The sequence below is a fragment of the Coffea eugenioides genome, chromosome 7, assembly GCF_003713205.1.
Source record: "Coffea eugenioides isolate CCC68of chromosome 7, Ceug_1.0, whole genome shotgun sequence".
Classification (NCBI taxonomy): Eukaryota; Viridiplantae; Streptophyta; class Magnoliopsida; order Gentianales; family Rubiaceae; genus Coffea; species Coffea eugenioides.
Window position 1 is genome coordinate 10,808,264 of NC_040041.1, and position 22,967 is coordinate 10,831,230.

General features: G+C 36.3%; 3 protein-coding genes and 1 pseudogene across 3 annotated transcripts; 1 reads left to right on the plus strand and 3 right to left on the minus strand.

Annotated features, from left to right (window-relative positions):
• The first annotated feature begins 229 nt into the window (after positions 1–229).
• On the plus strand, positions 230–1,667 carry LOC113776852 (annotated as a pseudogene).
• Positions 1,668–2,424: 757 nt separating this feature from the next.
• Positions 2,425–5,225, minus strand: LOC113776853 (citrate-binding protein-like). Its single transcript, XM_027321908.1, has 2 exons — positions 4,944–5,225; positions 2,425–2,808 (listed from the first exon to the last, which is right to left on the minus strand). The coding sequence occupies exons 1-2, from the start codon at positions 5,223–5,225 to the stop codon at positions 2,425–2,427; spliced, it is 666 nt and encodes a 221-aa protein (XP_027177709.1).
• Positions 5,226–8,328: 3,103 nt separating this feature from the next.
• On the minus strand, positions 8,329–9,739 carry LOC113778828 (citrate-binding protein-like). The gene is made up of 2 exons (XM_027324331.1): positions 9,504–9,739; positions 8,329–8,737 (listed from the first exon to the last, which is right to left on the minus strand). Exons 1-2 carry the CDS (start codon positions 9,735–9,737, stop codon positions 8,345–8,347), a joined length of 627 nt encoding a protein of 208 aa, XP_027180132.1. The 5' UTR covers positions 9,738–9,739; the 3' UTR covers positions 8,329–8,344.
• Positions 9,740–17,578: 7,839 nt separating this feature from the next.
• On the minus strand, positions 17,579–19,342 carry LOC113776854 (citrate-binding protein-like). Its single transcript, XM_027321909.1, has 2 exons — positions 19,070–19,342; positions 17,579–17,968 (listed from the first exon to the last, which is right to left on the minus strand). The coding sequence occupies exons 1-2, from the start codon at positions 19,340–19,342 to the stop codon at positions 17,579–17,581; spliced, it is 663 nt and encodes a 220-aa protein (XP_027177710.1).
• Positions 19,343–22,967: the final 3,625 nt, after the last annotated feature.

Sequence of the window (22,967 nt, forward strand, 5' to 3'; positions counted from 1 at the left end):
GATCAATATTTATAACATGTTTGAGGAACAAAAAAAGGAAAAGGGGGCAGTAATATTTGTGAAAAATTAAATGAGATGAATAGATATTTCCATAGCAATATGAAGTTATAAATATCAAGGCAAATCCTTTGCAGGCATAGCAAGCAACTGTATTATTATATAGTCAATCTCATCTCCCTTCTCTCTTTTCATTTTGCTGAGTAATTTACGAAAGTAAAAGCTCTGAAAAATGGATTCTGAAAGCTGCAATAGTCTTTTTCCTAACCCTCATGTTTTTCTAGTGTCGTTTGCAGGGCAAGGACATGTTAATCCTCTGCTCAGACTAGGCAAGCTTCTTGCTTCAAATGGTCTTCTGGTGACCCTTTCAGCACCAGAGATCATTGGTGCACAAATTAGAAAGGCCAATAATAATATCAGTACTGATGAGCCGACCCCAGTCGGTGATGGAATGATCAGGTTTGAATTCTTTGATGACGAAACAGAAGTGATTAGTGACTATGACCTGTACATTCTTCATCTTGAGTTCATTGGCAAGCAAAAACTCCCTGAACTGATCAAGAAACAAGAGGGAGAAGGTCGCCCTGTTTCTTGCCTAATTTACAGCATTTTTGTTCCTTGGGTTTGTGATATAGCCGAGACCCTTCACATCCCTAGTGCTGCATTTTGGATCGAGTCTTGTGCCTGCTTTTCAGCTTTTTACCACTATCACCATGGCCTTGTTCCTTTCCCCACTCAAGCTGAACCCCAAATCGATGTTCAACTGCCCTCCATGCCTGTGCTGATGCACGATGAGATACCGAGTCTCTTACATCCTTTCAAGTTTCAACCCAAAACCAGTTATGATCAAGGCCATCTTGGGCCAGATCAAGAACCTATCGAAAAGTATTTGCATATTGATGGATACTTTCCAGGAGCTTGAAGATGATCTCCTTGACTATATGTCAGAGCTTTGCCCAGTCAAGCCTATAGGGCCATTGTTCATCAATCCCAAAGTCTCAAGCTCAAATATAAGTGTTGATATTTTGAAGGCTGATGACTGCATGGGGTGGCTCGACTCAAAGCCACCGTCTTCTGTCGTGTACATCTCTTTTGGAAGCGTCGTTTTCTTGAAGCAAGAACAAGTCACGGAGATTGCATATGGATTGCTGAATTCTGGGGTCTCATTCTTGTGGGTGATGAAGCCGCCCGAGAAACTATACTCCAGCAAGCCACATGTTTTACCAGATGGTTTCTGGGAAAAGGTTGGTGATAAAGGGAAGGTAGTGCAATGGAGTCCACAGCAACAAGTGTTGGCACATCCTTCCATTTCCTGCTTTTTGACTCATTGTGGATGGAACTCGACTCTGGAGGCACTTGCTTGTGGAGTGCCGGTTTTAGCTTTTCCCCACTGGGGTGATCAAGTCACCAATGCCAAGTACTTGGTCGATGAATTTAGAGTTGGGATAAGGATGTGTAGAGGAGTGGCGGAGGACAAAATTATTCCAAAGGAAGAGGTGGAAAACTGTTTGGTCGAGGCCACATGTGGTCCGAAGGCAGCAGAGATTAAAGAGAGTGCGTTGAAGTGGAAGAAGAAGGCTGAGGAAGCCGTGGCACTAGCCGGTTCCTCTAACCAAAATATGCAAGACTTTCTCAATCAAATCACCTTGAGATCCAAGGTCAAGCTGTAAAATACGTTCTCGTGCCACTGATGACACATGACCAAGTATGGTAGCATGAAACTATCAAATGTTAACTAAGGGTTGGTGGATTTTGAAAGATGCCTAAATGTAGCAATTATGGACAAACTTATTTATAGGTCTATAAGTGGAGTCATGAACTTAGTTCACCTAACTATTTTATGGACTTTAGAAATGGTAAATGTAAGAAAAATTTTATTTGGGTTAGTGACCAAGTACTTAGTCTTTGAATTTTTTTTTTAAGAGGATCGAAACTCAAGATCTCTTACTCGTAACTTTGCTCAACTTACAACCAATCCAATCCTCCTCCTACTTAGTCTTTGACTTGATAACACTAATTGAACAATAATTTCCCACCAATCTTATTTAGATAGTATACTTCACAATCTTATTCAGAACATTTTCGTTGGTCAAAGATCATTATTAAACATGTTAAGTACTCAATTGATCTGGATTGACATAATTTTTCGTTCAATGTCTACAAACACAAACCGTGTATTGATTAGAAATTACACTGAACTTATTTGTTGCTATATAGATGATAGCTTACTCTCCTCTCTATTTTAACCCTTCAAAAATGAAAAACAAAAAGAGGAGAATGAAAATCATACACTGTCTAAAAGAAAATGTTCATGGACTATAGCAATTATATATATATATATAGTTAAGGAAAACATCAAAAGATAGACATATTGATTTGGATTACAACCAAAAAAGCATCAATAGCACATTTCTTGTCGTTAATAAATTAATCTTTTTTAAGAATTTTGATTCCTTTCCAACGTGACTCCATGCGATGAGAGGCATCATCTTGTGTATAAACTCCACACTTGAAGAAATGGTCACTTCCACCTCTCCCATCAGTTTCAAACATTTGGACTCCATCAATGAAAACTGTGACTTTGCTAGCTTCCACATCATGAATTACATTGAGTTTGAACCACCTGTTGTCGATGTTAGGGACTATGACAGGATTTTTATAGTATGAGAGGTTTCCATTGTAAACTCTAAGCATTAGAGTCGTAGCATGAAGCTGTGCTCCAAAGACTTGCATGATGCACACACCAGATGTTCCAGATGGCACATATCCATAACCTTCAAATTGCCAAACCCCCGAAGAGTAATCGTAACCCTGAAAGCAAATTAGTGAGAAAAAGATAATCACCATGTTTCTTTTAATCTGTACAAGGTCTACAAAAAAGAAAGGGTGAAAAACAAAATGTTAGAGATACATGTTACTTTTATTTCTTTAAGCTGCTATATGGACTTTAGGAGACAGGTTATACCAACTATGTACATGGTTTCGCAAAACACAGAAGAAGATTATGTATTTGATAAAACAAAAAGTGATTGTCTTGTCTTCGAAAGCTCATAGGTCTTAGGATGTTTTCCTCCCTTCTTTCCTTTAGATTCGGATTTTGGCTCTCAATAATTGATACGACCCTTGACGAGGAGCTGTTTATTGTTTGATTATTTCATCTGATTATATATTTTGATTTTTAATGATCAATTTTCTTTTTTTGGTTGATGTTCTCGTCTAGTACTTTTGCGTCTAGGTTTTATATTTTTCTAATAGCAAAGAATTTAATACCGAAGACTAGTTTTGATTAATTTTCATTATTCTCTATAATTACTTTTCACAATTAACTTTAACAAACAATCAAGAACAAGCTCAAAACCCTTCACTACTTTACAGTGATCTCTTTGTAATTAATTAACTTGATCAATGATTTCAAGCCTTGTGCCTCGAAGCCTATGAACTAGTGAAATGATCACGCTGTGTGCTTCAAAATTCAAAAGGTGCAAAACTTGTTTGTGTTAGAGAAAGTCCAATTTCAGAATTTACCCTTAAATTTTCAGATAAGCACCATACGTAATTGCTTTTACAAAACATATGCAGACTTGCTACCTTTTTTTTTGGGCAAATTACATTTTAACCTCCTGTGGTTTTCGCAAAAGCCACATAACCCCCCATGATTCAAAAAGCTATACATAAACTCCCTGTGGTTTGGGTTGAACTGTCAAATAGACGGAAAGCACGAATCATGACGATTCCTGGGCAAAATGTCCAAATTACCCTAATATAAATACAAAAAGGAAGCAGATGAAGTCAGATTCTCCCTTGTTCTGGTCTTTGTCGTGAGAAAGAGAGAGAAAAAACATGACCCCGAATGAAGGAGAGAAAATTTAACCCACAAAATTAAAACCGTAGATTTACCATTGAAGATCAAAAAGCAGCAGTGAAAGAGTTTCATGAAAGCTATTGTTGCATCTGGTAAGTTTTTTTACATCAGTTTAGCATATAAGATGCACTTGAGTATTTTGAACAGAAACTATCGGGCTTCAGACTTTAATAAATCAGTGATGCACTTGAGCATTTTGAATTTTGCTCTACCCGCGGCACCCCTGCCGAAACAACTGTCCAGGGCATGGTCTCAGGGTCAGCTTCTTGTCTGTGCAAATCAGTCGAAAACAAGGCTCTCTTGAACCAACCAGAATTGATAAAAAATGTTAGTGAGCCTTGTTCGGCTGCTAAGCTCGGGGGTTTCAGCATTGAAGTTTCTGAAATACTCGATCTCCCTCCAATTATGACTAATAAGCCACCCCGCAGCAACATCAGCAAGGAGAGAGAAGAAGGGGATTATGAGCCAAGTTGTAGGCTGAAGGGAAGTGAGTACCGGTCTTTGTCCGTCAAAGTGGCCAAGGATGACATTCTTAGGAGTAGGAGTAATAATGCTCGGGGAGTAGGAGTAATATGAGGACTTCCGGCGGCAACAATAAAAACTCTCCCAGAATTGCAAACTGACAGTAATCTAACAATAAAAACTCTCCCAGAATATGATTATTCAAAGTCCTCCGGCGGCAACAATTTTGGTGAGTCCGTCATCACCGGGGCCGGGGGTCTCAAGCTCAGAACAAACTCTCCCAGAATTGCAAACATGAGGATTCAATATCAAGCCCGAAAAAAAGAAGAAGCTTTTAGGGGTAATATGGAAATGTTTTTAGGGGTAATATGGGAATGTTTCTGACTGCTATCAGTACAATCAGCGCGTTTTGCCCACGAATCGTCACGATTCATGTTTTCCGTCTATTTGACAGTTCAACCCAAATCACAGGGAGTTTATGTATAGCTTTTTGAATCATGGGGGGTTATGTGGTTTTTGCGAAAACCACAGGAGGCTAAAATGTAATTTGCCCTTTTTTTTGTTCCATATAAAACTTGACCACTATGGCAATCATAAATTTAGCTGCAATATGTAAACTTACCTCTATTCGAAGTTCAGTACGAGGTCTGGTATTGCTCGCAGGAAAATGAGGTTTATCGGTATCGAAAACCCACATTTTATGAACTCCATCAACGTACGAATATCTCTGATCTACTGGCACGTTATAAGGTCTTTGAATTTCAAAGTTTGATTGATTTAATGGAAGAGAAATGAAGCCATCAGTTGGATCAACAACCTTCAAAGCTTCTGTTTTGTGATATATTGTTACATTGATGAAAAGGGTGAACAAGAAAGTGGTTAAAAGCTGAGGAGAGGAGGCCATTGAGTTTGTTTTAGATGAAATGTCGATGGAAGAGAAAAGCTAATCAGGGCCTGAGATTTATAGGCAGCCTACAATTGAAGGTGCAGATTAATTATGCCATTGCATTCATTGGTCTATTATATATTCTCATGGGGTGAAATCCAGAGGCAATTAACCTTTCTTTTTACTGAAGAATTCTTTACGTTCGGTTGATGTTTCAGTTGTGGTATGTGACAAAATTTCAGTCAGAGGATTTACAAAGTATTTGGAAGAAACCAAATTGTTGGAGAACAGAATCAAACTTACAATGTTTCCTTTGAGGTATACATTATATTAAGGTTTTAATGTTACTGCTTTCTATCAAATAAGATACTAAGGCTCTAGTTAGATTCTTGTGTTGGTGTCTTTTTTTTTTTTTAAAAAAAAAATTGCTATATTGAGGGTGCAGAGCTACATTAACAATTTTGCAGAGTTTATAGAATAATCATAAAAAATTTACAGAGTTTTTAGATTTTTGTCACGATTGCTCCCCTCAATTCTAAGAAATATCCTTCTCCCTTGAAATTCCCCACCTATATTTTGAAAAATCCTATTCCCCAAATAACCAATAACTTTAGACATCTCTCCTTTCGGTACAATTGTTTCAAGCTAATTAAAGAAAAAAAAGTAATACTACTTGAATAAGTAACAAATTTATAAAAATGTAAAAATGACTTAAAATAAATACATAATTTCAAATCAAAATATCTCATTGCACAGTAATTTTATCATTTTTAATGTATAATATTGTCTTCACTGACCAAAGGTTCTGACTCCATCATTGACTATAAAACTTTTTTTGCATAAAGGTGTATTAAAAAAAGGATTAATTTTTTTATATATTAACAGCGTATACACTTTTACTATTAGATGCATGACACATAATTCAAATTTAAATTTGAAACTCAAATTTTGCATATGTATCATATATCCAATCGTGATAGTGTATATATCGTCAATATATATATAAGATTTACTCTAAAAAAAGCGGAGTAGGAGTACCATTTTGAAAGTGTTTCATAAGAAGAGCGGAACCAAATAGTGAAGATCTGCTCGTGTATATAGTTAAGACATGCGAGACAATGATCCCCTATTAACCAGAGAGTCAGGAAAATATAGTAGTTAAAATTATACTAAAAAAGATATCGAGCAAATTAGACAATTGTGGCATATAAAACGAGATTGTTTGTTAAGGAATTCAAATTAAAGTATGTTACTCAACTAGGGTAATTTTTTTTTTGGTCCTCAAAATCCAAATCACAAAAAAAAAAAATGAAATTAACAGCTTTACGTCCTTCCTACCCTCAATTGTTAGGCACAAGATTTGAACTCTGTATCTGACAGTGAAGATAACTGCCGAGCATATTCACCATAGAATACTGCAAACTAAATGTTAAGGGGTTTCTTTTCTGTCTTGAAATTAAAGTATTTATTGGAAAAAGAGAAAGTTGTCTTGTTAGAAGATATTCTTGCCTTTACAAAAGAATTTACAGAATGAAAAATGCTTGACTTTAAGACTCAAATAATGCATGCAACTTCCATTCCAATTTGTCTGGGGGCAGGCTACAAATAATACGGCAACAACTATTAGGGTGCATACCCCTCAATCCACGCACAATCAAGAAAATGCGGGTCTTGAAAGTTGAAAGCAACCCATTCAAGACACCCCAATTGGTCAACTGAACAAAAAAGGAAGTATATTTGCAGTTGGTTTTATTAAGAAACTTAGATGGATCGAGATAAACAGGACGAATTGGTAAACAACGTTGTTGTTCATCAAATCAGGGGATACGGGGAAAAAACAAAATAATTACAGCATTCTTTAAACACTTTCACACCATTGGCGACAAAACGCTCTCTCCAGATTAGGACTATTCGACAGCATAAAATTCGAAAATTACTGCCACAGACATCACAGCCATGAATTTCTGCCATTTTGCATTTGGATGTCTACTTTATTCATATACGTCTTCGTGGATAACATAATTTTTTAGATATCCCCAGAAGAAAATGCAAATGCAGTAAGTTGAAATAATAAAAATTAGAATATTTCAATCAAACTTAGTTTAATGGGACGAATTAGAATAATAATGTTTTCGAAAAAAAAATTTCTTGTCTTATACTATTACCAGTAATGAGCAATTAAAAATTTCATGACCAAATGCATACATAGGCTTTTCATAGACAATGGACAAGATTTGGTCGTTTCCTTTTGTTCCTTATTGATCTTGATATTCTCTATAATGTTCTTCTATTGGTTTGGAGTAATCAAATCAAAATGTATTTTTTGTTTGAAAATTTTTGACCAACTGATAACATTCGTTTACTTATTATATGGTAGGAGTACCATATTTTTCTTTCGGCCGAATTGCTCATTTTTTGCAAATACAAATTATCAATTCTTAAGTGAATATTTTCCGATCAAAGGAAGAATCCAAATTAATTACGCTCAAACCAAAACTCGACCAGTGGGCTCGATTACCTTGTGTTTTAGTTTAATAAGGTAGTCTTATAATTTCGTTCCTCGCAATTTCTGAATTATATTCCTCAAGTAAATAACCCGCTGCTATGGAAATGAGTCCCCGTTTGAGTTAATAGCTATTAGCTACCACAAGAATAATGACTAAAACTTTTTTTTTTTTTATCGAATTGTTATAATTGGTTAAGTAAAGGCACAAATCACCAATTAATTAAGCAAATCCAACCTAAACAACATACAATTCTCCAAGAAGTAGTGTGCTGTCAGAATTAAATAAATTCAGTTTGGCTTGGTTCCTCCTGGTTTTCTAAAATCAAGACCTTAAATTTAGAAATTAACCAACAAAGAACTAAGAAGACTTTGTTTCCTTGTTGTTGCGTGTATTTTGATTTCTCGTTCATTCGTTCTTGAATACCCTATACTTTTCTCTATATTCCACTTTCTTTGAAACCACATATACATTATGTGGTCATTTTAAAACAACGGGACGATAATGGTAGAAACCACAAGTGGGTTATTCATAATTTACGCCTTCAAAAATTCACAAAAAAACAAGAGGGAAAATGGGCATAGATATGCTCACTTAAACCAAGAACAGTACACAGGTCACAGAAGTAACAAGTCACATTTTTTTGAGAACTTTGATGCCCTTCCACTGGGACTCCATGTAGTTAGAAGGATCATCTTGTTCATATACACCAAACTTGAAGTAATGGGACTTTCCACCTCTTCCTCGTGCTTCTTCAAGCACTTGAATCCCATCAATGAAAACCGTTAGATTCCCAGCATGAACATCATGAATTACATTGAGACGAAACCACCTATCACAGATGTTGGGAACAGCTAGGAGAGGAGCTCTATAATATGAGAGGGATCCATTGTAGACCCTAAGCATTAAAGTTGAGGCATGAGGTGGGCTTGCTCCAAACACTTGCATTATGCACACACCAGAAGTTCCATTTGGAACAAATCCGTATCCTTCGAATTGCCAAATTCCAGAAGAGTAATCATAACCCTGACATGTAAATTAGCCAAAATTTCTAGCTTAAATGTGTTCTGTAACAATAAAAGAAGGTGTAAAGTTAAAATTTCTGTAACTGTGGAACATGTTGAGACTATTTAAAGTTTATCAGATTTTCAATTAGTCAAAACTAAGAGGTGTATTCATCTTTATGATGTACTCTATAAAAATGTCTTAATAAACAGGTCAGAGTCTATGTCTAATCCCTCAACACATAAATGTGGTTTTTTCTTTTTTTAGAAAAAATAGGGGTAAAGTTAAATATTCCATATATGTGCTAAATTGAACTAAATTCTCAATTATATGATATATATGATGCCCTTAATTATTAATGGACAAAAAAAGTAACCTCTAATTTCGTATATATCTCACTTTGTCACTTATTTCACTAATTTTCTAAACATTATTGCCCATATAAAAAATTTGAACGTTCGAGAAAAAATATTAAAGAAAAAAGGGACCATTATTGGCAGAAATAATTATCAATTTCATCACAATCCTTCTGTTTTATATCTTCTTTTTTCAAAAGCAGACTTTTCTCTTTTATTCATCAAAAAAAAAAAAAACGTACAAGGAATACAAAGACTCTAAATACATCACTATACTCTATACAACCCAAAAAAAAAAGACAAAAAACAGAAGAATTGTGATGAAAAATTCTGATTCTGTTTCATATCTTGTCAAGGGTATATATATACATATGATGGAATTTGTATATACACATAAATAAATTTGTATATACTGCAGAATATATACTTACAAGTATACGGATTTCTGTACGAGGTTTAGTGTGACTTTCAGGAGAATGAGGTTTATCAGTCTTGAAAACCCACAATTTATGCACTCCATCAATGAAGGAATAACGTTGATCTTCTGGTATGTCATAAGGCCTTTGGATTTGGAAATTTGATTTCTTTAGAGGAAGTGAGATGAAGCCTACAGTGGGATCAACAGACTCCGAAGTATCAAAAATCTTGATGGAAGAAGCTGCCATTACTGCTTACTAATTAAGTTAACTAGAAGATTAAATATGCCTTAATGCAGTGACGATGGAAGAATAGGAGTTTCATGGTTCTATATATATAGTTAAAGGTGCTGGCTGAAATATTCATTTTGAAGCTTTGTTGTCAACAGAGAATTCCTTTATGTTCAAATCACTATTATCTCTTCATAGGAATTTAGAGCCAAGAGCTAACTATCCAGATAAATAACTCATTTAAAAATAGGAAACCTCTCTCTAGTAGAGGCTATTTCTCTCTCTAAAACAGAGAGCTCTTCTTCCCGGTGTGGGAGCCTCAGAAAATTCCAAAAGTTGCCTTTTCTTAGTGATTTCTTCAACCACATTTGTTAAATGCTGTACTTTGGAGCTTTATTTCCAGGACCACTTTATCTTATGTGTAGAATTTACTTCCCCCGCAATAAGTAAAAAAGGAAGTTGTCGGAGGTGGGCCTTGTTTGCGGTGAAGGTCTTAACTCTGTCTGAAATCAGGAAGCACCTCTCTTAGTGGAAGTGCAACCGACAGAAAGGGAAGTTTAATGATTTCTGCTTGTTTCTCTCATATTTAAGGTTTTCTCTGGCAGTAACTTTTTGGTTTTTCAAAACCCTTAAAAAACAAAAAAGAGTCTCTTTTACAACCCTTGTTGTCGTTGTCAGGGGCGAACCTCTGTTTTCATAGTCTTTGCCTGTTTTTGCCTTGTTTTTGAAGCTACATTGTGTAGGTGCTGAAGATAAGGTGGTCAGCATACCTTGTCTCCGCAGTTTAAAATCTGAACTTTGCATTCAGCCATAGTGACTGTACAAGGACCTTTGCAGTGCAACTTATGGCGGACCCACTGTACAGAGCTTTCCAAAAATTTGATTTGGGGGAAAAGGAAGTAGAGGCAGTAGATCTAAGCTGGGATGATGTTGAGGTAGGGACGGAGGAGTGTAAACTCAGTTTGGTGGGGAGAATTATAGGTGAAAAAATTGCAAATTTCACTGGAGTAAAGAACTTTACCAACCACGTATGGGGATATCCTAGGAACATGCGAGTGACGGAGCTGGGTCCAAATGTGTTCCAGTTCAGCTTTGAAGAGGAAAAAGATAAGGAGAAAGCGATGAACGGTAGACCCTGGGTTTTGGACAACCAGCTTCTAGTAATAAAGCCATGGAGTGAGGGAATTGAAAAGGACCCAGACAGTTTTAATACCTCACAGATGTGGGTACAGGTGTGGCACCTTCCAATTCATTGGTTATGCAGAGCATCAGGTTTTAAAATTGGGGAAGTTTTCCAAGCAGTGAAGGAGGTGCTTATCCCTTCAGGGGGTGGAAAAGAAGGAAAACATATGAAAATTTTGGCAGAGGTAGACATATCTCAACCCCTGTTAAGAGGCCTGCCGGTCAAGCACAATGGGGTGGAGGTATGGGCAGAATTTAAGTACGAGAGATGTCCGGATTTTTGCTACAGATGTGGGGTGATTGGACATAGTGATAAATCATGTTCTTTTGAAGAGAAAAATGGAGTCACAATGAGAGATGGGCAATATGGCGCGTGGCTGAAAGCAGGAAATATAATGACGTCTCCCATGCGCATGTCAGGGGGAGAAAGGGTGCCAGATAGGGAAGGACAAAAAGAAGCTCCAACTCGAGGTTTGGTGTTAGTGAATGCGGGATCAGATAAGAGGAGGGCTAGTTCGGAAAGGGAAGAGCGAGGGAAAACTCAAAGCAAAAGTGTTAGGGAGCAAGAGCATGATGAAATAGCAGAGGGAGGAAAAAAGGAGGGGAAGTGGGAGCAACAGAGGGATAGGGTACAAGTAGAAAGTTTAGAGGGGAAGGGGCATGGGTTGGAGGAAGGAATAGGAAAGGAGAAGCAGTTGAATACCCCCTTGAACACGTCTCTTGTAGAGAATGTAGGAGAAACAGAAGCTGCAAACATACAGGAAATGTGGATTGATGTAAGTGAAAGTGAGGAAAGGGAAGGGGTAAAGAACTGCCCGAGAGCTGAGGTTTGTGAGGAGAGTAGTATAGGTGAAAGGAAACAAGAAGCAGAACAGGAGAGGGAGCAACAGGAAAAAGTGAAAACTGGGCGACGGCTTAGACACCCTAGAGGGGAAGTAAGAGGGAAGAGAGTACCTGTAGCAGAGTTATCAATGAAAGGTGAGCAGCCGAGGTTGAGACAAAAAAGGAAAATTACACTAACTGATGAACCTGATGACATGCTGGTTGACTCAGGTTCAGTGGAGCAAGGAAGGACAAAGCTGTTAAAGAAAGAGATGCAGCTCGAAACACTACTGAGGGTGACGGAGGCAATCCCTGAAGGGCCTCCAAGGTGTCAATGAAGGTAGGGGTGTGGAACTGTCGAGGTGCAGGGAGTTCCTTGACAGTTCCCCAACTTAAGGAGGTAATACACCTTCACTCTCCAGGAGTTTTATTTTTGAGTGAAACAAAAAACCAAAAAAAGTTTATGGAAAATGTAAAAAAGAGGTTGAATTTTGACGACAGTGCTGTTGTAGATTCAGTAGGGAAGGCTGGAGGTCTGGCTTTATTTTGGAAACACTGGATTAAAATGATAGAAGTGGAGGTCTCTAGTTTTTACATCACTGCTCGCATGATGGATATGGAGGCAAGATGTGAATGGGCCTTTATTGGAGTATATGCTAGTACGGATGATAGACAGAGACGAAGCCAATGGAGGGAGTTAGAAGGAAAAATGAATCAGTGGGGGGAGAGGTGGATCATGGCGGGAGATTTTAATGATATCTTGACAAATGGGGAGAAATGGGGGGGAAGACAAAGACCAGAGTGGAGCTTCACTGATTTTAGGGGGTTAGTGAATCGAAATGTTTTAGTGGATATAGGTTATGAAGGAAAGCCTTGGACATGGGTCTCTCATTGGGAGGGAAAGGAGATAAGAGAACGGCTAGATCGTGCATTAGCAAATCAGAACTGGGCTATGCATTTTGAATCAGCAAAGTGTGTTCATATTCAAAATGAGGCCTCTGACCACAGTTTGCTTATGATTGACACTATACCAAAAAAAAGCCAACAAGGGAGAAGGTTCTATTTCGATAAACGCTGGGCTCAAAATCACCAAATCCAGGGAGAAATTGATAGAGCATGGGAAGAACCACAACAAGGCTCCAAGATGTTCAGTCTGACCAGGAAGATAAAGAACTGCAAAAGAAGTCTAGTACAATGGGATAAGAAAAATAAGATAAATTTTGGAAAAAAGATAAAGGAGTTGAAGAAAATGATCCTGGAAGCAAAGGCAGGAAATTATGAGGAGAAGAAGGGGCAGATTGCTGAGTTGAAATTGCAGCTGAGTCAGGCGTACAAACAAGAGGAGACATACTGGGCACAAAAGGCAAGGTGCAGGTGGCTGAGAGAGGGGGATAAAAATACAGCTTTTTTCCATGCACGGGTAAAAACTAGGAGGCAAAGGAATAGACTTTCATGTCTGCAAAAGGAAGATGGGAAATGGTGTGAGACGGAACAGGAGATAGAGGAGGAAATATGTAATTTTTATAAGACAGTTTACACATCCTCTCAACCGCATGCCTTTGAAGCAGTCACTGAAGGTGTTCCTTGTACAGTCACATTGGAGATGAATGCAAAACTGATTAAACCAGTGGATGAAAAGGAAGTGAAGGCTGCTTTATTTTCTATGCACCCGGATAAAGCCCCAGGTCCGGATGGTATGTCCCCTTTGTTCTTTCAAAGATACTGGAATACTTGTAAAAATGATATTGTGATGGCTATTCAAAGTTTTCTTGCTAGGGGACATCTTTTAAAAGCTTTGAATGAAACAATAGTGACCTTGATTCCAAAGGTAGAAGCTCCCATTAACCTGTCCCAGTATAGACCTATATCTTTGTGTAATGTTGTCTATAGAGTTATTGCAAAGGTGTTGGCAAACAGGCTAAAAAGAGTCATTCCAAACTGCATTAGTCCTGCCCAATCTGCTTTTGTCCCGGGTAGGCACATCCTTGATAATGTCATCCTTGCACATGAACTGATGCATTTTTTGAAAAATAAGAGAACAGGCAAAAATAGTTTCATGACCCTTAAACTTGATCTATCAAAGGCCTATGATAGAATAGAGTGGCAGTTTCTTGGGAGAATGATGATGAAGATGGGTTTTTGTCCCACTTGGGTAAGATGGATCCTTAACTGTGTCACCACTGCAGTCTATTCTTTTAATGTAAATGGCAAAAAAGTGGGATATGTGAAACCTTCCAGGGGAATTAGGCAAGGAGATCCCCTCTCCCCGTATTTGTTTCTTATTTGTGCTGAGGGGTTATCAAACTTGATGAATCAGAGACTCAACAATGCAGTCGTAACAGGGGTCAAGGTGGGAAAGGACTGCCCAAAATTGTCTCATCTTTTGTTTGCTGATGACTCTCTTTTTTGTTGTAAAGCTAACGTACAGGAAGCAAAACAAATGAAAGAGATGTTTGCAGTCTATGAACAAGCTTCAGGACAGGCCATTAACTATGAAAAGTCAGCAGTTTTCTTTAGTGCCAACACAAAACATGAGCTAAGGAAGGAAATCTGTGCGGAACTTGGAAATATGAAGGAGGCGGCCAATGGAAGATATCTAGGACTACCTATGCTAGTAGGGAGATCAAAGCAACAAGTGTTCAGCTATATTAGGCACAAGGTGAAAGATAAGCTACAAGGATGGAAGAGGAATTTGCTTAGCCATGCAGGAAAGGAGATTTTGATTAAGTCTGTGGCAATGGCACTGCCCACGTACACCATGTCATGTTTCAAACTCCCAAAAGTGCTATGTAAGGATATCAATAAGATGATAGCAAATTTCTGGTGGGGAGGTGGAGAAAATGAGAGGAAAATACATTGGACTAGTTGGGAAAAAATGTCGCAGGTGAAGGGAAAGGGGGGGCTGGGTTTTAGGGACTTGGAAAAGTTCAATGAAGCACTCTTAGCAAAGCAACTGTGGAGAATACTGTCCTGTCCAGATTTGCTTGTAAGCAAGATTATGAGGGCAAAGTACCTAGCACAACCACAGAACTGGGAGAAAGACATTCCTGGAGCAGCTTCGTGGACATGGAAAAGTATTTTTGGAACAAGACAACTGCTGACAAAAGGACTAGGAAAGATAATAGGTGATGGGAGAACTGTTGATATTTGGCAGGATAACTGGTTGCAAGGGAGTGAGGAGGGGAGGATTAAGACTAGAAGGGAACCACAGTGCACACTAAGAAAAGTGGATGAGCTGATAGTGGATGGAGCTTGGGACCAGCAAACACTGAACCGGTGGTTCATAGCAGAGGATATCCAAAAGATCAAAGCTATTCCACTCAGTTTCACAGGCTGCCAGGATCGTTTGTATTGGAGATACACCAAATCAGGTGCGTTCACGGTAAAATCTGCATATGATGTATCAATGGAAATAAGGAAGCATAAACAAAAGGAAAGAAGGCAAGGAGATAGAGGAAGTACAAGTTATGCTCAACAGAACTCCAAAGTTTGGAAGAATGTATGGGCATTACAACTGAAACACAAACTGAAGCACTTCATATGGAGGTGCCTACATCATAGCCTGCCAGTGAATGAGCAAATACATAAGCGAACAGGCAAAGGCAGTCCAATATGTAGTAGCTGTGGGGAAGAGGTGGAAACGTTAGAACACATGTTGTTCTTTTGTAACATGGCTGAAACGACCTGGAAACTTGCACCCATACAATGGGATGGGTTGAGGGATATGAGAGGAAATTTTGTAAGATGGTGGGAAGGGATATTAGGAGCAAAAACTAGGGAGCAAGGACACGACCACATAGCGCTGACTGTGAATATCCTTTGGCAAATATGGAAGGCAAGGAACATGACAGCTTTTGATGTTTATGAGACAGACCCAAGGGAAACAATGCAGAAAGCTGTGGGTGAATGGAATGAGTATATAGAAGCCCAACAAGATATAACAGGAGAGTTCATTCAACAAACAACAATCTCAAGCAGAATTAAGACATGGAGGCCACCATCACGGGGTACGATAAAACTAAATACTGATGCTGCATTTTCACAAAATTTAGAGAGAACAGGTATAGGTGTTGTGGCCAGAAATGCTGAAGGAGGAGCTGATGAAAGTCTGGGCAAGAGCTGAAGTAAAACGTAGTGAGCCACGGGTGGAGGAAGCAGCAGCAATTAGGATGGGAATGCAAATGGCCTGGAAAGCAAACTGGAGGGCAGTTGAGCTTCAATCAGACTGCAAAGACGTGGTGGATATGCTAAACAAGAAACAAAAGCAGCAAAACAGCATCGGGGTCATCCTTGAGGATATAGCAAATATGAGAGGTTTGTTTGAACAATGTACTTTCTCTTTTGTGCATAGAGATGGGAATAGATGTGCACATAGTGTAGCAAAATTTGCTGTCAAGCTAACAACAAATGTTGAATGGGATGTATGTTTTCCCATGTGGCTCCAAGAGGAAGCCCAAAGTGACCTCAGAGGAAGCGAATCTGCTGTATCTAAGTCTTGTAATATCAAGTTTACAAAATGAAATGAAGTTATGAAAAAAAAAAAAAAAGATAAATAACTCATTTGAACGAAAATCCATGCAAGTTAAATATCCATCATCACAAATAAGTTTGGACAGTGGATTCTTTCAACATCTTTTTTCCTTTTCTTCATGGGTTTTTTTTTTTGGGTTGTTGGTTTTTTTTTTTTTTTGGGGGGGGGTGGGTGTGGGGGAGGTAGATTCTTTTAATTGAACCCGAACAAATTCATGAAAGATATTCCCCAGTCCTCTGATCTTTTCTCACATAATTAGTACCCTGCCCTTTTCCTAGAAACCAGCAAATGAAAAGAACCTAGCAATAGAAGATTGAGACCAGTATACGAATCCACGAGTGGAGAATTAGAATTAAAATCTTTTGCAGCTGTCTAAAAAGAAAAGATACCACATGGTGAAGGTATCCATCTCATCTGGTCCTTCGTGACTGAATTTCATGGGTGGAACAACGAAGGGTCGCTGAGGTGACACTGAACCAAGTTCTGAAAATTTAGGTTTTTCTTCCTTGAAATTGAAAATTTTCTAAAAATATTTTGTAGATTTAAATTTTTGACCTTGCTGAAACTTGATAATATTTTTTGTTATAAAACAAAATTTTAAATATGTTAAAATTTTCCCACTCTAACTAATTTTTCTAGTTCCACCTATGCTGAATTTGGTCTACTAGATTAAGGAATATGGTGAAAGAAAAATTTGCAATTGAAACCTGCCTACCATAGCCAAAGTTATTCTTATCCCAACTTAGCTTGGTGAGATGCATTTAAGTGTAGCTTTGCCTTCCAATCATCCCCAGGACAGACAATTTTTTTTTTTTTAAAAAAGAAGGCATTTCGTTTTTGTTAATCAGATTAGTTAACCATATAACAAATTAATCGAAACAAATAAAAGGGGCTAACATGCCTTAATTATAAATTTGAGGAGGAAAATAGACAATGAAACCGAACCTAAGGGGACAAACTGAAAATTAACATACTCAGATTTGGCTTGGAAGGACCATTGGAAACCAAATTTGTAAGTTGAGGAACGTAATAAACACTTTCAAAAGTTGAGGGACCAAATAAAATCTCGAGCAAAAATTGAGGGATCTTTGAAATCGTTTACACAATCACTTTACCTAACCAATAACAGGTTTTGCTCCAATGCGTTCTGCTATTTAACTAATATTTTGATATGACTGAAGTATTCATGTATTTTCCACTTATCAAACTTCACCAGCACTAACTAATGCCTTTTCCATTACCTCAATACCAAAGAAGTAAAGACAAGTGAAGTAGTTTGGCAAAGCTGAACTAAATCCAAGACAAATATTACAAGGAAAATCAATCACATTTGTTTAAGAACTTTGATTCCCTTCCAACGTGACTCCATATAGTAAGAGTCACCAACCTGTGAATACACTCCACACTTGAAATAATGTGAGTTTCGACCTCTACCAGCTGCTTCAAATATGAAAACCCCATCAATGTAAACCTTCAATTTGCTAGCAGCCACCTCATGGATTACATTAACTCTGAACCACCTATCATATATGTTGTGTACAAGTACGTTTGCTTGTTCAAAGTATGTAAGGGATCCATTGTATACCCTAAGCATTAAAGTTGTGTTATGAGGTAGGCTTGCTCCAAAGACTTGCATAATGCACACACCAGAAGTTCCATTTGGAACAAATCCATATCCTTCGAATTGCCAGACTCCTGAGGAGTAAATATAGCCCTAAGCAGTAAGAATGAAGTAATTAGTGAGCTCAAAATTTGTCATCTCAATTAGTGTACTTGTTATTAGGAGAAATGGTAAAGAAACAATAATACTTCTGTTTAATTTGTGTTTTAGTACTTAGTAGTGGCGAGCCCTATTACAATGATTGTATTTTTTGTTTTTCTCATCTTCGATTGTTTATTGAACGAATTGCACCCAAAAGCTAGTACTTCCAGGCGGACTCACATTTATATATTGAATAGATCTGCAATAAATTCCATGTTATGTGGTAAACAATAAAAGAGATCCTGGAAGTTTACAAGTTTTCCCTTCTTGCCTTCAAACAAAAATTAAATAAAAGAGACCCGGCAAGGAATTTTACAAGTACAAAAAAGGATATAAAATAACTATAAGTGAAATCTATAGCCTTGTTTTCAGTTGCTCTAGATTTTGCAAAATTCGATTATGGAAAGTGATTGTAGAGAATAATTAGAATTAGTAAAAACTACTCTTAGGTGGATTATGGATTTTAACTTTTTTGGCTATTAAAAAAATTATAATCGAAATACGAAAACAAACAAGAACATCCAAAAACTGATAATCCAAAATCAGAATGTAAGCTAAAATGATCAACGTAGAACAAGCTAGTGATACCTGGATTATGAAAGAGAGCCACTCATGAAGATTTTAAATGAAAAAAAAAAAAATTTCTCCTTTTTGTTCTGTTTTAAGATTTTTTGTATTGAAAAAGAAAAATGTACCTGAAAAAAGGGAAACAGAAGAAAAAGATAAAAGAAGAAAAAAACAGAATAATTTTTCGAAACTATCAGAGGTAGTCCTTTATCACCTGGAGTTCTTGCTTCCCCAGGAATAACAGTAGAAGATTATAATTACCCTATGCAGTACAATAGAAGAAAATATATAATATCGGCTTTAAAAAAAAAGACGAAGAGATAATTCTTTAATGAAGAAGAAAGTTAAGATGCAAAAGGAACATGTGTGGACTTTCAAAAGAATCATTACCACATTAAAATTTAAAGCACTGAAGCATAAAGACCTAAAGTAGTGAATGAGAAATTAAATATAATCCAAAAAAAAACAAGAAAACGAGGGATTTACCTGGATCATAATTTCCGTACGTGGCATCGTGGGACTATTCCGAGACAAAGGGTTATCTGTGGAGTAAACCCAAAGTTTATGGACTCCATCTACGAAGCTGTATCTTTGGTCTACAGGGAGGTCATATGGTTTCTGAATGTGATAAAAGGATGTATTAAATGGGAGTTCAACAAAGCCATCAGTTGGATTAGTTGAGTATACTATGGCAAGTTGAGAAGTATACAAGAGAAAAAAGGCTGAGAAGAAAAGGAAAATTACACTGCAAGTAGCCATCCCTATGTATTGCTTCATGCAATAAATTTTGGTATTTGTAGAGCCCCTTAACCATATCATGGCTCGGGACAAAATAAATGTAAGAAAATATAGGTGCTATAAAGTACTGGCCATATTGAATACTCTCATTTGCAGTGATATCATAAGCATCCAAACGCTGGCAAGATGATTGCAATCAATCACGTATAACCTCAATTCATTGATGTAGTGACTTCACATTTTGGACCTCTTTCTTTAAACGATAGCTAAACTTTGTGTTGTTTGTTGATAGTAACAACACCTTGTGCTATAACATTTTCTGTTTGTATGGGGTTAGTTAATTGGTAAGAGCTCTACACTTTGTGAGGAGCTACTAAACTTTGGCTTTTTAGGCCTTGCTATTAAATATTGCCGCCTTCTATCATCAGAATTTAACTTTTCAATTAGTACATAAAATTTAATATTGAACATCTTCTTGTTATTGGTTAATTAAAAGAGACTCCTTGAAACTACTTCATTCTTTGGAAGGTTCATTCAACAATTAAGACTTTCATAGTCCAAATTCTTACTTGACTTAAGATCTAACAAAAAGGAAATCTAAAGTCTAATTAGATGACAATATCCTGAGTTTGGTGGCATTTTCATCCCTCCAAATAGACATGATTTTAACCATTTTTGGAGGGAAAATCATATTATGATTTAAGGTTTTAGATGTTTGTATGACTCTTAAGGACCTAAATAGTTATATACCCGACTACAAATCACTTGAAATTTTTTGTTATAGGACCATGTCTATTTAGTATTTTCCAGTTTGCTTTTACCAAGAGAACCTAGCTTTCGGTCCACAATAGTCAATGCGCCTCCCCGAGATGTTACAGCAACATTTGGTCTTTTCTTGCCAAAAACATTAATTGACTTGCCGTTTAGTCACAAAAATTAAAGACATTTAAACATTTCGCTTACACGTTCTTTTATCTTCTGTCTATCCTCGGGTTCTATAGTAAAATTATAATCCCTCCATCCCATTTTGATAATTTTATTTTTCTTTTTCATCCGTCCCAAATATAGCTCACTTTCCAATTAAATAACATAGTTAACTTTTAACTTCTTTAAAATGCCCTTATATAATATATTTTGCTATCACTGAATAAACCTACCTTATTCATTAATTATTTTGATTCATGTTTTGAATGGTGCAACTTTCTATCCATATTACTATTGTTATTAATATAACGGTATAATGGTTAGTTATACTGATAATATTGATATAAGGGTATTTTAGAAAAATAATAGGTTAGATTTACTCTTTCAATAAAGTTAAATAATTTTTCTTAAATTGTGTGAAAAAAATCAAGACTTTCAAAGTGGGACAACGAGAGTAATAGAAATTTCTACACACATCGTAATCATATGTTTTACTCTCCAACTCTTTATTATAGGTATTACTCTCTCTATCCCACTTTAATAGTTTTGATTTCTTTTCCCACACAATTTAAGAAAAATTAGTTAACTTTGTTGAAAGAGTGAATCAAGCCTGTTCTTTTCTTAAAATACCCTTACATTGATATTAGGAGTAGGATTAATCACTATACCTTTATATTAATTACAACAATAATACTATAGAAAGTTGCATTTTTTAAGGTATGAATCTAAGCAATTAATGAATGAGGTAGGTTATATTCACCATAACAAAATACACTAAATAAGGGTATTTTAGAGAAGTTACAAGTTAAATAGATTTTTTAAAATAAAAATTTAAAAGTAGACTATAATTTGGGACGGATGAAAAAGAAAAATAAGACTATCAAAGTGAGACCGGAGGGGGGAGTAGTGAACACCACTATCACAAAGCCAACAATTTATCTGCCATTTGGAGGCAAATTCTCACCAACGATTAATTCTAAGTTCGGATCATCCTAGGAAACTAAAGAAGATTTATCAGATTGGAAAAAAATTAGATAATGTTTGTTTGACATGAAAAGAGAAGGAAAATAACTTTCCTATGATATGTTTATTTGCAGAGAAAAGTGTGGGAAAGTGAAGGAAAGTCAATTATTTTTTCCTTCATGCATGTTTTGTTGGCAGGAATGTTGAAAAATTTTCTTGCATTTTGTCTCCTACAAAATTTGCAGGATTTTAAAGGAAAATAGTTAGTTACTTACAGAAGTTTCAATAACTGCTACTAACTATCAATGACTTCCCATATTCTCTTGATATTTTTCTTAGTAACCAAACATGTATGAGAAACTTATTTTCATTTTCCTTTACCTCGCTTTCCTATATAACTTCCTTTCTATTCAAACAGAGCCTATAAATTTTGAATGTTTTTTTGTTAGGAAATTTATGGAACCCACCATATAAAATCTTCCCATAATTGCTCATTTTCCTATAAATCTTTTCCTGCTGAAATTCATAGGAAAGTGAGTCAAGGGAAAGTTTCAAATAATTAGATTTTTTTTACAACCATTTTCTTTCTAAACTATTTCCTCCATTCTAAACTTCTACATCAATTAGAATAATTTAGAATGTACAATTCAAGCAGGTGGCTTGTAGTTAAACATTTTATTCTTATTTTAACAATTAATGAATTAGTAATTTATTGAATTTATTTGACATTAGTAGTTTTTTCTTTTATAGTTTATGCTCTTTTTTAATGTTTGTATATTTTTTAAATAACTTATACACATATAACACACACACACATATATATATATAAACTTTTTGTTAAAGAATGTGATTAATTTTCAAGTAAACAACTTTTCCAATATGCAAAATGTTTTAATTATTACATATTTTTAGTATATTCAATACCAAAAATGAAGAGGTGCAGTATTGAATATTTTCTATTAATGAACGCACTAACCAATTTTTTCGTGATTTTCGGCTAAATAAACACAATAATTTATATTTTCTTGTATAATTTTCTAGTTAACCAAACATATGTGGAAAAGTTAGTTTCTTTTTCTTTACCTTATTTCACTTCCCTTTTCTCATGACACACTTTCTTGCACAACTATCTTGTCAAACAAACAAACGGAGCCTTAGCGTCGTTACCGAGCAGCCAGGATTGAAATTAATAACACATCAGTAAGTTGGGTTTTGAGATTCAGTTCAATGGGTATAGAAATTTAATTCTCCAAAAATTTTAAATTCTTTTTTGGTAAATGAGCATGTAAATTAGCTTTGTAATGTTACCCTCCATTTTTTTAAAAGCTATTAGTGTTTCATGATTCAGTTGAATTATTCTATGTATACTGAATTTTAATGGGAAAATAACCGCATATTTTTCAGCGAATCACGTGTCTTTTCGTCTTGTAGGTAAGGTAACTAAGCATAATCATTAACTTCGTCACTAAACTAAGCATATTTCAATCATGTGGCCTCAAATTGGGCCACATCAGTTGTCACACTAGTGAACATTATTCTGAAATAAATTCTTAAAACTTTCTAAAATATATCCGTTTGGGCCAGTGGTGGTTCATGCCCTCCAGGTTGTCCTTAGGTGTCTTTAGGTCCCTTTTTCCCCTAGAGTAGTGTATGCCTATCATATCTGGTAAAAAAAAAAAAGAAATCATTTTTACAATGATTTACTATAGCCAAAGATAGGTAATGCTCCAACTTCATTTTGGCACAGATGCCATTACTT